Here is a 15,994-nt window from a genome sequence, read left to right as displayed (position 1 = left end):
ATTCATCAAATTTTTTCTCAAGGATTTAACATATCTGTAACTCAATACTGAGTTTGTAATTAATGCAGTTCACATTTCTAATCAACTGTTCAAGAACTAGTATTACCTGAGTCTCCTGATCAGATTTTGCAGTTCATAATTATAATTGCCTGTTCAAGGACTAGTATTACCTGAGTCTTCTGATGTAATTTTGCAGTTCACATTTGAATATATGTCAGAATGTTTTGATGATCTTTATATGCTAGCTGTAGGCTGGCTAACACATACATTTAAGTGTTTAAATGCTAACTGTAGGCTGGCTAACACATACATTTAAGTGTTTAAATGCTAGCTGTAGGCTTGCTAACACATACATTTAAGTGTTTAAATGCTAACTGTAGGCTTGCTAACACATACATTTAAGTGTTTAAATGCTAACTGTAGGCATGCTAACACATACATTTAAGTGTTAAAATGCTAGCTGTAGGGTGGCTAACACATACATTTAAGTGTTTAAATGCTAGCTGTAGGTTGGCTAACACATACATGTAAGTGTTTAAATGCTAACTGTAGGCTTGCTAACACATACATTTAAGTATTTAAATTCAGTCATATCAGTACAGTGTGGCAGTTTATAGTGATGTCTAGCACTTGGGAATTATGCCATAGACAAGTAGCATGATGTCTCATCCAGTCACATTATCCTGACACCAGGCCAACCAGTCCTAACACTAACCACTTAATGCTGAGTGCCTTGTTAGGCATCTGTTAGTACCATTTTTATAAGTCTTTGGTATGACTCAGCCAGAGTTTGAACATGCTACCTCCCACATCTGAGGTGGACGCTGTAACCACTAGACCATCAGAGCAGTCAGCAAGAGAGTTGTGTGAAGCTTCAATAAAGCAAACTGCATCATGATGTTTGAGCCTTGATATATAGCACTAACATGTATCTCAAAATGAATCCATTTTTACAGTAATTTCCCCCAGGTGCAAACATATATATCTGTTGCATATATCGACTGTATCTGTCTTGTATATGCATCATGCTGTCATGTAAATCAACTGTATCTGTCTTGTCTATGCACCATGCTGTCATGTAAATCTACTGTGTGTCTTGTCTATCCACCATGCTGTCATGTAAATCCACTGTATATCTTGTCTATGCACTATGCTGTCATGTAAATCCACTGTATGTCTTGTCTATGTACCATGCTGTCACGTAAATCCATTGTATGTCTTGTCTATGCACCATGCTGTCATGTAAATATACTGTGTCTTGTCTATACCCCCATGCTGCCATGTAAATCTACTGTATGTCTTGTCTATGCACCATACTGTCATGTAAATCCACTGTATGTCTTGTCTATCCACCATGCTGTCACGTAAATCCACTGTATATCTTGTGTATGCACCATGCTGTCATGTATATGCACTGTATGTCTTGTCTATGCACCATGCTGTCATGAAAATCCACTGTATGTCTTGTGTATGCACCATGCTGTCATGTAAATCCACTGTATGTCTTGTCTATGCACCATGCTGTCATGTAAATGCACTGTATGTCTTGTCTATGCACCACAATGGCATGTAAATCTACTGTATATCTTGTCTATCCACCATGCTGTCATGTAAATCTACTGATGTCTTGTCTATGTACCATGCTGTCATGTAAATCCACTGTTATGTCTTGTCTATCCACCGTGCTGTCATGTAAATCTACTGTGTCTTGTGTATGTACCATGTTGTCATGTAAATCCACTTTATGTCTTGTCTATGCACCATGCTGTGATGTAAATCCACTTTATGTCTTGTCTATGCACCATTCTGGCATGTAAATCCACTGTATCTGTCTGGTCTATGCACCACACTGTTGTGCCAATCTCTTGCACTTATTTTAACACAAAACTTTGATACAGAATCTTAACGCTGACACTGTGAATACACATACTGGAAATGGGATACCACTATTTGGCTATTGCTAATGTGAGAGAGACAAAATCATGGAGTCAATGAACTTACTTGACAGAAAAGCCAAGACAGGTATCGCCATAGAGGTTGTAGCTGAGATTTTGGACAGCTGGAGAAGAATTGATGGCAACTGTCTCATCATGACCTCCTGCATTTCCAGGGTACAAAGTCGCAGTGAGTTGACACACATCTTGGCACATTTAGACACCATCCCAAACTCCAGGCACCTTATCAGCTCTCTCTAAAATTTGCAGTTGTAAATAAAGTGATATCTGTCATGACTGAGCATTTTATAGTGAAATTAAATTTTACAGAAATCTGAGGAACAACATGCCCAGGACAATCTGAAATTCAAACCAAAAGAGGACTTTATTTTATTGATAAAGAAGATGTGTATAGTAAAAGTAATTAAATCTCACACATATCTGCTTTTACATTCTACTTAAATAAGTAATATCAAACCCAGATGATATCAATGTGTTTCTGTGGTATCAAATTTTACAAACAATTTCTAGCTTGTGTTTTACATTGCCGATGTAAACAATGGAATGAGAATATTTTCCCCCATCACTTAGATATAACAAGGTCACAAATATGCACATATATCTATCAGGATATAACATTCTCGATACCACAGGATCAGGAATAGAACAAGATGTTTCTACATTATTATTAAAAATTATGTGCGATGACAAAACACTAGTTTCGTCAGTGATTGACAGTCTACACATGGCTGTAAAAGAGGCCAACTTGTATTAATTAGGTTTGGAAACAGCTGTTTATGCTTCAAAAATAATACCTGGATTAGACAGTTGCTCAAATCACCAAAATAAAAAGACAGCTTATCTGAGATCCCTGTGATGAATGGGAAATCAAATGAAGTCTAATGTGGCCAATATTTGTAACCCATGAATCAACACTTTGCCTGCCTTTTTGCAGACAAGTTTTAAATATCAAAGGACTACTAATCCTTATGAAAAGGGATGTACCTCAAATCTCTTCTCAAGGAAGATTTTTTAAAAAACATTTGTTAAATAATCAGCCATATTATACATACATGCATATATATATATATATATATATATATATATATATATATATATATATATATATATATATATATATATATATATATATATATATATATATATATATATAGACAGCTCTTATAATTTGTTCATTTATTCAATACATGTCAAAATGCTGAAACCTGTCCTTTCTCAAAATACTAAGAAATCATTGGCTAAAAAATATTAAAACAAGTTCAAAACAATGCTTGGATATCAGAGTTTAAGTATGTACATGATAAAAACAAATGCACTGAGTTTGAAATGAGTGTCTCAAAGGTACTGATCTTTTGTATTTCATAAGCAATGCTTGGATACTGGGCCTTTGAAACATGAAACAAAGGAATATGTGCAAAGCCAGATGGATGCAGATGTGAAACTAGGCAACAGTCAAATTAAGACTGATTGTGAACTTGTTCTTATTCATAGACGGCCATAATGACTGTGTCATCTGCATTCAGAATCTTACAAAGCTGTGTATTTGTTGAGCCAGATTAAGTGGTGAGAGTTTTCCACTGGCTTTTGGCAGCAGGAATGGAATGGAGCTGAAACATGAAGCGTTTGGCTTGCTTACTATCTCTATTTCTCCCATTTGGGTAATCAGAGAGATTTCCTTCTGTAAAGTCTTTCCTTTTGAGCTCAATTTGGACTTATATCACAAAAGGAGAGAGGAGTGGGCAAATGTAATTTGAAGCTTCTCTGATCAGACTTCATTTTTAAATTTTAAAAAAATGTTTAACAAAGCCTACGAAAATTGCAGGAGCCTGGCAGACGCAGCAGGCAGCTGGGGGGAGAGAGTCATTGGCAGTGAGCTGCTGTTTGAGGGAGGGGCTTCACTGAGCATATTTGTGAGACTGAGGAGCCCTGTTACAACCTACAGTTTGAGAGAACAGCGACAGTTGCTTAATGGGGTTTGGTATCTTCTTGAGGCTATGGAAGGAGGGGATAGTACAAACTGAAGAGTTTGTCAGTGCACAGCCTGCTTTTGAATGGTTTTGATGTCACTGCTAAACAGCAAGGGATTGCAAAAGGTAACAAACAAACTGCTCTGAATGTTGTGACTTAAGTGAGGATGAGCAAATGGGGCATCTCACTGCATTAGGAGGTTATTAACACCAACCAAGCATTAGGCAGGGTGTGGTGTGCTGTTAGGTTGATTACCATTGTGATCTGTCCTTACCTGATTTCTCAGCCAGGCAAAACATCACCAGAAATTCCATACCAAGTAATGATGAAGCTGCTAGCATATTCTCAAGCTGCTTTGGAAAGAATCAAAAATTGTATAAAACTGTATGGTGTTCATGTTCACCAATGTGATATCTTTGTTTAAACTTGGGACCTCCACATGCTAGATGGTTAAGTGTCTATGGCACCTGCTGGCAGAAAAAGATGCTGGAAACTGGCTCTCTGACAAGAAGGCTCTTGAGTTCATCTGATTTTGTCAAACAGACATTCAGAAGTCTCTTTCTTCTTTGCTGTATGTGAAAGTAAATACATGGAGGAGTGTTCATTCTCATCAATTGCATCAACCAAGGCCTTGACTTCTTAGGCCTGGATCACTGATGGCAGTGGAGGCAATCTGGTGACAGATTAAAGTAAATTTCCTGTATAGCTCCTTGGAAACTCAACTATGACCTCTCCAATGTGGGGCTGGAACTGACAAATTTGTATAGATTGACTCCTCATTCATCTGGGGAGTTTTCCTATTCTGGGAGAACTTCCATCGACATAACAAGAAGTGTGATGGAAGACGTGAAGGGTGATGGAATAAGTGGTATCCTCCATAGTCCTATTAACGTGTAAGCCATGAATATCACGGAACTCATGGATGGGGAACTGCTATGATTTGTGTTAATATGATGGCTGGTTGGCTGGCCGTGTTGATGGATCAGTATTACAGGTATCCATAGCATGCTGTACAAGACCAAATGACCTTCCAGCTGGACTGGCTGGTAAAAAGCCAGAATGGTAGATAATGGCAAGGATGGATGATGCTGGTGGTGATTAAATTGTGAATTAGTGGGATAAACCACTGATTAATGTTAGATACTTTAATAATGTTATCTACATCATAATATTTATAACATTGTTCAATTGGTCAAATGACATGAACTGACTTGACACACTACTGTGACCACCAGTTTTGATGCAAGTAGGATTTGTACGCCATTTAATTACTTTAATTGATCTGATACATAATTAACATGATACTATAAAGCAGGTCTACATTTAATTGACTGTAACAATACAACAAACACTTCCACAAACTCGAGATGAAAACAGTCTTTTGGAAATGCTCTCAAACACAAGAGGACATATAGCATTGATGATGAGTACACTCAAACCAGATTAAAACAGAGAGATAAAACATGAACTTCACGTGACAAAACTTTTTTAATTTGGCATTTATATCTTAATATTTTGCCACCTGTAGGCATTACTGACATTTTCATGGAGCAAAGCATTGTCAAATATTCTTATTTACAGTGTACTGAACATTTTATTTGCATAGAAAACTAAAAAATATACGACTTCTAATTAAATGATTAGACTTCTAATTAAAATGTGCAAATTTCATAAAGTTTAACCAGATTTCCAGGCTGTTTTCGATGAAAGAATGAGTGCTATATAAAAAATGTGGCCACTTTGTTAAACATTTTCAAGAAAGAAAAAAATTTGAATCCACACCAGACCCAGCATTAAAAGCAGGTTCACAAGTTCTCCAGACTTTAGTTATCATGGGAGAGGTCTATCTGTGATACTGTGTGTGACAACAAGGTCCAGGCAAAGTCCGTCAAAGGCAAAGTGAACTGTAAGCATATATTGTGAAAATTAATAAATAAAGTTGTGAATGGTTAAAGAAACCTCAAAATTACAATACAATACAATACCCATTCTTTCCAGCAACCCTTGGCCAAAATGTAGAGATATAGTAGGATTACTTAATAAAAATGGTAAGGAAAAAGTAGGGATATAGTAGGGCTACCTAATAAAACAGACCAGGAAGAAGTAGGGAAATAATAGGGCTACTTAATAAAAAAGATAAGGAAAAAGTAGGGAAAAAACAGATATTTAATTTTTAAAAACCCAATAGCATGAAATTTGTGTAAATCATTTAAAAAATAAAACCTTAACAATACTTAGTAGTTTTGTAAAGTTGATAAAAAGCATGCGGTTATACCCTAGCTTATGTTTTTAGTTCAGGTTGCCTCAAACTTTTTAAACGTCCATCTTTCCTAAAAATTGTTGAGAGGAAAAGTAATGATAGGCCAAATAGAAGTCTCTCAACAATATGGTTAACAAAAAGTCAACACAAAATTGGAAAAATAAGTATGGAGAGGAGGCCCAATTTGAAAATTGAAGGGCAAAAAACAACAAGTGTGACATAATATAAGAAAACGTAGGAAAAACTAGGGTATATTTGTATAGTCTATATGGTATACATATTGGACAGAAAACTTTGTTTTTCTGGCAGAGTTGGATTTGAGAGTTTAGTTCCCTAACATAATGTGATTGTGAAATGTATTCAAGCAGTTAAGTGGTTTTTGTCACATATTCCCTAATAATATGGAAAGAATGTGCTGAATTTTTGTAGGCTAAATCAGTGGTTGCAAAGCTGTAAAATAAGATTTTAGTGGCCGTTTTTTGGTAAATTTCTTAAAAATTTCTCAAAAAAGGAGTGTTTTCAAAAATAGCATTTAATATTGAAGACTGTAAATACATTTACTAAACTGTATGGAGGAGTTTATTGACCTTAGTATGTTACATATTAAATGGTTGAGGGATGCACAAATAAAACAATAAACTGTGGGGATAGCATAAACAATAAACTGTGGGGATAGCATAAGCATCTACATGTAGTTATTATTATTAATATATTAGTCTAGTTTACTCACCTGTCTATTCCGATCCAGGTATCTATGGTAGGACACCATGGAAGCAAGAACCGGAAAGACATACTCATGAAAATCAGAACGAGTGAATTTTGGTGGAACACCCTGAAGTTTCTCTGGAAAGCCCAACTGACGATCATTCACCTAAGAAAATATATGCAAATAATGAAGAAACAAAACTAATGCTTGCATACAAGAAAAAATAATGGAAATGTGCATGATGACATGGTCAGTTACATCAGACCAACTACACTGTCAGATAATGTATGGAACTTGTCTTAAAACTGTATCACATAAATGAAAGTACTCTTGGCAGATGAAGAAACAGATTTCTGTGATTAATTTCAAGGTAAGATGTGAAAAGGTTTATATAATTCTGATAGTTTATCATGATGCCAAAGAAAATTATATTCTTATATAATGTACAAGTATTCATTTTAAGACTAAAGTACCTCTATATCACAGGCATACAACCTTTTTTGGTGTGGGCCCAAACTGATAAAGATATTTAAGGTTGCAGGTTGTATGTGCAAGAGCAGCTCCTCATCACTAACAATGCATATTGCTTAAAATGCAATTTTTTAAAATAATCACCTACATGGCCATGGGTGACACAATGTGAAGGACTGGCCACAGTGTGGACACACTTGTTAATATTTTTTATAAGTGCATAATTAACTGTGAAATACAAAGTTAAGAGCATTGAGTATTGTAATAATATGGAAAAGACTTTTTATCACCTTTAATGGTTAGTAGTTTAAGACTGGTCAATTATTTTCTTTAGGTACATCAGTTTTACATTTTCAAGACCACTATGCACTGTCTTTTGAGCTTGAAATGGTCAAAGAAGGATAAGTAATGTTTGATTAGACTTAAGTTAAAATGAAATATTAACACATTTAAATTCAAATCTTTACTGAAACTATCACATGTTCCAATGAAAATGTTCAAAATGTATTTTACTGAAATTGACAGGGCATGTAAAGATATACTGAGGTGCATTATCAATATTATTGCAACCTATCAACAAATATTACTTTGAAGTTGAAATACTATCCATTATTTTCAATAAAAAGTTTTTAAAAAAACATATTGAGACATTAACATTATACAGGTGAGTCTTTCAAAAATTACTTTAAAACATTTTAGATGCACTGCTTTGACAAGAGCCATTAATCTTTTTAAATGATACTGACCCTAAAAGGAGTAATTTTACTATATTTGCTTTTCATCTGAGCTTCAAATGCATTTCAGAATTCATTTAATTTGCATTTCAAGTCATTTTCCATTTACAGTCTCAGAAATGCATTTTATGTTAATCCTTTACTTTCTGTTTGTTCTTTTGAGAAAAAAAAATGGAAATATATCTACTGAATCTGAATTTTTGAGTGTTGAATGGAGAGAATGTAATTTGTATGGATCCAACCTCAATCGATGCTGTCACCACATTAATGTGAGTTATTAAGTCTGCCTCAACAAGACCAATGCCAGGAACAAATAAAGAGTTTAAAAAATGGTCTGTCAGCATAAAAATATGATTATCTTGTAAAATGCTTTACAATGTGGAATTTGGCTACAGCTTAAAAATAATGCATTCTCAAATACATTCATGAAATGCACTCATATTCTGTATCATTTTCATTTTTCATTTGTCAATCTACATTCTGCATTTTGTATTTGTTTCTTCAAAAAGCAATAATAATTTTACTTGTGTTCATTCTGCATTTTGTTTGCATTCACTCTGCATGTCATCTGCACTTATTCTGCATTCCATTTTCATGTCGCCAGAAAAATTACGAGTTTAAGGACCTGTACATTTGTCATCGGGGTATACATTCATAGCATTTTCATACGGGGTTATTCATATGGTTATTATATGCATCTATCAGACAACGTTTATCCTCCCGGTCAATAAAGTAGACTAATACAATGAAATGTCTGACTTGCCATAGCACAAAGTCTGTGGCACAGTGAATCAACCAAGCCCCATCTAGTGGACATCACCAAAGTTTTGTTCTGCAGCAACAAGGGGAGATTACTCAGCACACAACACAGCACATCCCAGTCCTTTTCCTGAAAGAATATGAAAAAAATACTACTAAATACATTACAGTTCTGACTGTACATTAGGTTAGCAAAAGGTGTATGGTGAACAATATTCTATGCATCCCCATTATCTGGGGATTATCTACCAAATAGTTTGAATGACCTTTGGTCAAGGAATGTTGTCATTAACTGACCCTACTGTGAAGAAACCATTTTTTTGACTAACTCTGACCAATGACTTTGGACACCCAAATAAATAGGGTTTTTTATTACCAAATTGTAAGCAATTCATAACAATTTATGACAAAGGACTTATTTCTCATGAGCTGGATTTTATTCTTGCCATCATCAGTGAAACTGACCCTCCCCCCCATACTAGCAGTCAGAATCCGTTGGCAAACTCCCTCCCTCACCTTTTGCAAATAATGAGAATCAGAACAGTTGGTAGAAAAGTGCATGCCACAAGACTATTCCAGTTCAGAGAACCACTTTCAATTACCATGACTTCTGGATCTGTGACAGGAGAAGCAAAAGTCAGGAGCTGGTGTTACACTTAATCACAGAAAGTTCTATTAGACGTTTAATCCAATGGGTGCAGATAGGATTTAAGCCTGAGTGGAGCAAGAACCATCTGGTACAAATCAGATGATTCCAACTGGACAATGATCATGATGGGACATACATTTTGGGATGTGGCAGACCTAACTGAGGATTGTTGATAACAAAAGCACATGAGAAAGCCAGGGGTTTTGTTTCTCCCCTTGTCTTCTAATGTAACTGAAGACAGTTGATTGTCAGAATAAGAATGTCCTTTGTGGCCAGGAGATGCTCCTGGCATGATAGAAAGGCATGCACCATGGCTAGAATGTAATGCGTAATGACCACTCCTGAAAGAGCCAGATTCCAATCATTTTTAGGAAGGAGGACAGGTAGTGGGCACCTCAGCCTGCTTGTCATTTTAATGTCTTAGCAGATTGTGATATCCAGTGGTTGCTGTAAGCCAAGAAACATCATTCCATTTGCTCAGATAAGACCTCTGAGAGCCCAAAACCTGACTGATGTCTACGACGGCAAAGGTTGTCCACCACTGGGAGAAAAAGATCATCACTTGCTTGTATTCTATAAACAAGCAAACCATACTTAGGGGATCTGTTGTCACAACGAGGAGACCCAAGAGGCAGATAAATATCTGGACTGAAATCTGATTCTTTGTATGATTGATGGACACAACCCAGATGATTTCATGACACATTCCTGTGGAAGGCAGACTTGGTTCAAGAGAGGTTATAACTTCATGACTCAGTGACTGAAATGCTATGATGGTATAAAGTCAGATTTTTCTCCTTGATGGCAAGGAATCCAAGGCAAAGTAGCATTCTCGACTCATAAATGACTCACCTGGTGCTTGGGTAGTTTGATGTCATGGAGGTGGAGGTGGTTTATAAGTGTGACACAACTCTCTTCTCAATTCTCGTGAAGTTTCAGTGACTCATATTCAGACTGAAAGGGAGAGACCTGAGCTAGTAGATGGTGTCCCTGTACATAAACGTTATAAATTACAGAAAGATCTGTTAGTGGGTATGAGAAAGTATCTCAGAGGTCTAGGCTAATTGTGAGAAAGAATGCCTTTGTGAACAGCATTGAGATTCAATTTTGGTGTATCCAGCACAATGTCAGAATGAAGTGGATGAGAGAGCTTAAATGCATGATAAGATAAACTTGCCATTGACTAAGGATTGAGAAAAAGGTCAAGAGTGAAATCCCAGTGCATTTTGCTGTGCAAACAATCTCCAATGCCGTTCCTGTATAAAGGAGATTGTAAATTCTTGGTGCAAAAGTTCCACAAATTGAAGAGGTATCTTGGGAATATGCAGTTCAGGAAGCCCTTGATAATATGGAAGGGAAGCTGCATGTGGTCAGGAGACCCCCATAAACAACTTGTAACACCCAAGAGTCAGCAGTCAGTATCCCTCCCATGCCATGAAAGGTTGATGCAATCTTCCCAATAGGATGTTAGGAAATGTTAGCATCTTGGTGTGCCTTATGGGGTCCTTTTTTGTTTCTGATCTTTCCAAGTAATTAACAGCAGGACCTGGGATCGCTGGGCCTGTGAGGTTGGACTCTTTAGTGGATTGACTATTTTGATCTTAAAAAAGACTTTGTAATGTTTTTTTCCAGGACAGCAGACATGGAGAATAAGGCACCTATTTCCATCAGATGAAAATTGACAGTTACAGCCAAGGTACTGGGAAAGAGAGCATTTATCTGTATTTTATGTGAACCCTATGAAACACTGACTCCTATCATGAAGGTCTGGTAGTTTTCTGACCAAAAAGTTTTAGGCTATGTTCCAATTGCTTCAAAACAGATCATGGGTACCAGGTAAAACCTGGGTTCTATCACTCTGGCATTTCAAAGCAGTTGTTGTATTCTGAGGAAAGACTTCAGGTTCCTACATACGGTTCCAAGCCTGAAATATTTTTGTGAATAACTGGGACACATTATGAAAGATTGGTAAATGTCTTGTAATGTGCTGGTTTAAAAATACTGGAGATGACCAGTGCAGAATAAAAAGTCTATTCACATTTGGCTCTTCATCTGGTCATTCAAAGGAATGAAGTCTGCCAGCAAAATGAACCAGCTGCATGAAGGATGGCTTGTCCTTCTTGACTTAGAGCTCAATGGATGCAGGAACTGGTAAAAGGCCATAGTTGACTGCTGACTTGTCAGGCAGAGGCAAATAGAGGTTTGTAGGCAAAAGCCAGAATTGTGATAAAAAACAACACAAATGCCGAAAATTCTGTACAACTAGTTTCGCATTTAATTTATGCTTCTTCAGGCACGAAATGTTTTGAAAGTAACGGATGACGTCTTGTATTTCAAAACAACAATTACCTCATTACGTAACGTCATAAAAGATATGTATCATCATAACGATTATATATGACAGGATCTAAAAGATACACAAGTCTCTAATGAAACTTGAATTACCATAGTAAAATAATAAAATAAAATAAAATAGAGACAAACAGTCATACACATATATAATTATATTGTTATAAAGGATATACAATATATCAATTTAAATTATATAATTTTATATAGTGCATTAGCATTAAGTCCATTAGGATACAAAGTATCTAACTTATGAATCCAACAAGTTTCTTTTATGAGTCTATTCATGTCACCATGCACAATATCTATTGGCATGAAAGAAAAATCAAGTAGAGAGTGATTACTGGTGTTAAAGTGTGTTGAAACATTAGAGGAAAACTGAGGATCTCTATAATTTTTTTATAGGAAAGCGATGATTATTCATTCTCTTAGAAACTTGTTGCAGTGTTTTTCCAACATATTGCATGCTACATTTTGTACAGGTTATTAAATAAATCACATCAGTTGATATGCAGTTAGTGTTATTGTGTAGAGAAAATACCTCTTTTGTATTGGCACTACTGAAAGAAGTACTTTCTCTTATGTTTGCACATTGAGAGCACCGGTGTCTGTTACATTTAGATGACAATGTGCATGGTAATCTATACTCAAGTGACTTACATTTTCCAGTGCCTGAATGAAAAGACTGAAAGACTTTGTATAGTCAAGGATTGCGGTGGAAAACAAATGTGGAGGCTGGTGCACTGGTGAGGCTGGACTAGATGGGGGACTGGATTCCTGGAATTCACTGAAAAGACAATAATTGGTGCTCACAGAATGAAAAATGTAAAAGAAAATGGACAGAAAACCTTCCAAGTTTACTTGTAAAACCTGAAAAATGATGAAACAAGTGTTACATGGAAGATTACGTCTTACCTCCATAATGTGCTATGATGTATAGTACTTATGACCTTGTTAAAACTTCAACATAAAATTTGATGTTTTTTACTCTGCTGTCATCACAGTCATACAAGTGACAACTTTATCTGCTTGAAAATAATAAGGTACAGATGACTATGAAGTGCTTCAACAGAACCAAAAGAATAAACAAAATTAAAAGCATTAGCTTCAGGTATAGTAACAGAATGATACCAACATAACATGAATGGAATGGAATGGAGATTACCACCCAACATGAAAGCTTGTCATCAGAAAGTGTTCGTGCATGTGATGATGTCCAGAGTGCTTTAGAATTCTTTTCCAATAAAATAATCAAAGGTACTTACCTTAATACTTTTTCATATAACCATTTTTATCTTAGCACTTTTCCCACACTTAATGTAACTGAGTTTACACACCTGCCAACTTTTGAAAAAGTGGTCACGGTCTTCTCATCAAGGGGGTTGGTGGAATGGTTGAAAAAAGGGGGATTGTATGTAGTCTAGATAATTGATATTATCATTATAAACTAAAAATCATCTAAAAGATACATTATCTGGCTCTAGAAAACTCTTTTTTGCAGCAATTTTAAATGGCTGGAAGACAATAACTGATTGATACAATGCAATAAAGAAGTTCTGGCTTTTACATATGATAAAATGTGTGACAACAAGCTCTGAGCCCATCAATGCTAATATCCTTTGTTTTTTATTTTATCTTATTCATTGTGACTGTTACTTTATTAATAAGGCCAATATACCTAACATTTCTTATTCATTGCATAAAAATTAACGAAAAATGAGCCTCATTTCAAGCTCCCAAATATAGATTATGGAATTTTTGGTAATGTTTCTGTTTTTCTCAATGTTCAATTCAAGCTGTGCTATAAACTATAATACACAGTTGCAATTTGCAATAAAACCTGTCAATTACTTGATAACTTCTTCATGGCATTAACAAGTGCCAAATTACCAAATCTGATATTCTTTATAAAAATAACAATATTTTAGTAGTGTTTGATAAGGTCCAACTTGCTTCCACCCACCCCAGCTGCTCTTTGTCATGTACGAGTTTTGAGTTTTCATGTACTATGGTATGAGTTGCCAGGTATAAGTTTACTGATTCTAAACATAATCCAGATGCAGTAAAATCCATGTAGTAATTTTGCAGTTCACTCTAATGTAAACATTTTAAAATCTGGACTCTAAACAGGCCAACATATACATTTAAGTTGATTTTCACATATATTCTGTTGAACTACATGGGCACTATGAACATGTGTATTGCTGTTGTAGGATATGTACTGATTTGTGTGGAAATTACAGGCTAAGCACAGATCTCAGTTCTATATATTTCTGCACACACACATTTAAATCTAGAACTGAAATTGTTCCAATACAATAAATGTTACACATCCACAAATCATTTAAATAAAGTGGGGTGTGGGGATAGGTGAAAACAATTGCAGGGTCCAATCTTCTCCAACTTTCCACTATATGAAAATCTTACATTTTCACATCAACCTTAGATTCATCAATGAATTTCACCTGGTCCAAAAATGTACACTGTAATGAAACTTGCCTCTCCACCTCTATATAATTTCTCCTGTTGATTTCTTGCAGTTGTTCTTTTACCTAACATAGCTATAATAAACTCATTGGATTGACCATCTCAAAACACATTCAGTCCGAAACATGTTTAAATCCCAGGAATTTTCACTAAAGTCATTCTTCTGTTTAGATTTACACTCCAAATTAATGCTTTACCCTGCCCCTGCATGTTTTCAAAGTTTTCCATTTTTTAATTAGCCAATTAAATGGCAAACTATGAACTTGGGAATATCTGATTTTCAAACTGCAGACTGATACAAAGAAATCATATTTTTGAACTCACTGCTCAGTTCCTTTCATGACTGTGCCATTATGTTGCTTACCTCACTAGAAAGAAAGCAGCTGATACAGTTCCAAATATACTCTACCACATGACAATCACACAATAGAACAATGGATTGATGTTCATCAATACTTACAGTTCTATACTCATACTGAAATCTGCAAAGTTGTACAAAGATTAACCCTTTATTGTGTAAGTTTTGGAGGCTGAACTGCATAACTTGCATGGAATTTATCCATATGTCAATAATTAACATCCTTTTTGAGCTTGCTTCTTGTGCAATAACAATTTTCTTGCTGGTCAGTAATGTTGTCAACTCAGGATGGGCACTGCCACAGCAACCACACTCTGCCTAGAATATGTTAAAATCATGACAAAATTACATATTTTTCAGCATTCATTTATATTTCAGCTTTCTACCTTCTTGCCAAATCAGTCATGCTTTGAGTTTTCTCAAGCTGTGTTTGAGAAAACCAAGGTTTGATCATTATCTGATTAAGCTCATCCAAGTTCCACCTAATCTAGCATAATAGGTTTTTTGTTTACAGTGAAGGTTGAACACATAAAGTCAACAAAGTTTGGGCTGTAAAAGTTGTGCAAAGATCATGTTAAATAAAAAATTTATAATGTTTAAGGCTTCTTCTATGTACCAGGCTGCAGCTCTACAAAACTGGATTTTTAGGATGTGATCTTATTGATAATAAAACTTGCACTATATCATAACTCAAAACATAAAGCAAACATCCCATCATTTCACTATATCGTAACTCAACACATCAGTATGTATTCTATCATAACTCAACACATCAGTATGTATTATATCATACCTCATCACATTGTGTACTATAGCATAACTCAACACATAAGTGTGTACTGTATCATAACACACCACATCAGTGTGTACTATAAAATAACTGAACACATCAGTGTGTACTATATCATTAATCATCACATCATTGTGTACTATATCATAACACATCAGTGTACTATACCATAACTCATTACATCAGTGTTTACTATATCAAAACACACCACAACAGTGTGTACTATATAACTGAACATATCAGTGTTTACTAAACCATAACTCCCGACGTGTACTATATCATAACTCATCACAACAGCATGTACTATATCGTAACTCATCACAACATTGTATACTATAGCATAACTCATCACAACATTGTATACTATAGCATAACTCATCACAACATTGTATACTATAGCATAACTCATTCAAGATTGTATATTATAGCATAACTCATCACAACATTGTATACTATAGCATAACTCATCACAACATTGTATACTATAGCATAACTCATCACAACATTG

At 35.4% G+C, this 15,994-nt stretch overlaps 1 protein-coding gene across 4 annotated transcripts in view; it reads right to left on the bottom strand.

The window, feature by feature from the left end:
- Positions 1-15,994, bottom strand: part of LOC149802881 (tuberin-like) — a 194,860-nt gene that overhangs the window by 88,258 nt on the left and 90,608 nt on the right. For all 4 annotated transcript variants that reach the window (XM_089952331.1, XM_089952334.1, XM_089952333.1 and 1 more), the window contains exons 19-22: positions 12,512-12,638; positions 8,858-8,983; positions 6,914-7,054; positions 2,002-2,191 (exon numbers count right to left, since the gene is read on the bottom strand). In XM_089952331.1, coding sequence (XP_089808457.1) covers positions 2,002-2,191; positions 6,914-7,054; positions 8,858-8,983; positions 12,512-12,638 — 584 coding nt within the window. The remainder of the gene's footprint in view (positions 1-2,001; positions 2,192-6,913; positions 7,055-8,857; positions 8,984-12,511; positions 12,639-15,994) is intronic.

The sequence above is a fragment of the Sinohyriopsis cumingii genome, chromosome 3, assembly GCF_028554795.1.
Source record: "Sinohyriopsis cumingii isolate HCF-2022 chromosome 3, ASM2855479v2, whole genome shotgun sequence".
NCBI classification, from domain to species: Eukaryota; Metazoa; Mollusca; class Bivalvia; order Unionida; family Unionidae; genus Sinohyriopsis; species Sinohyriopsis cumingii.
This window is presented reverse-complemented; position numbering and strand designations above follow the sequence as displayed.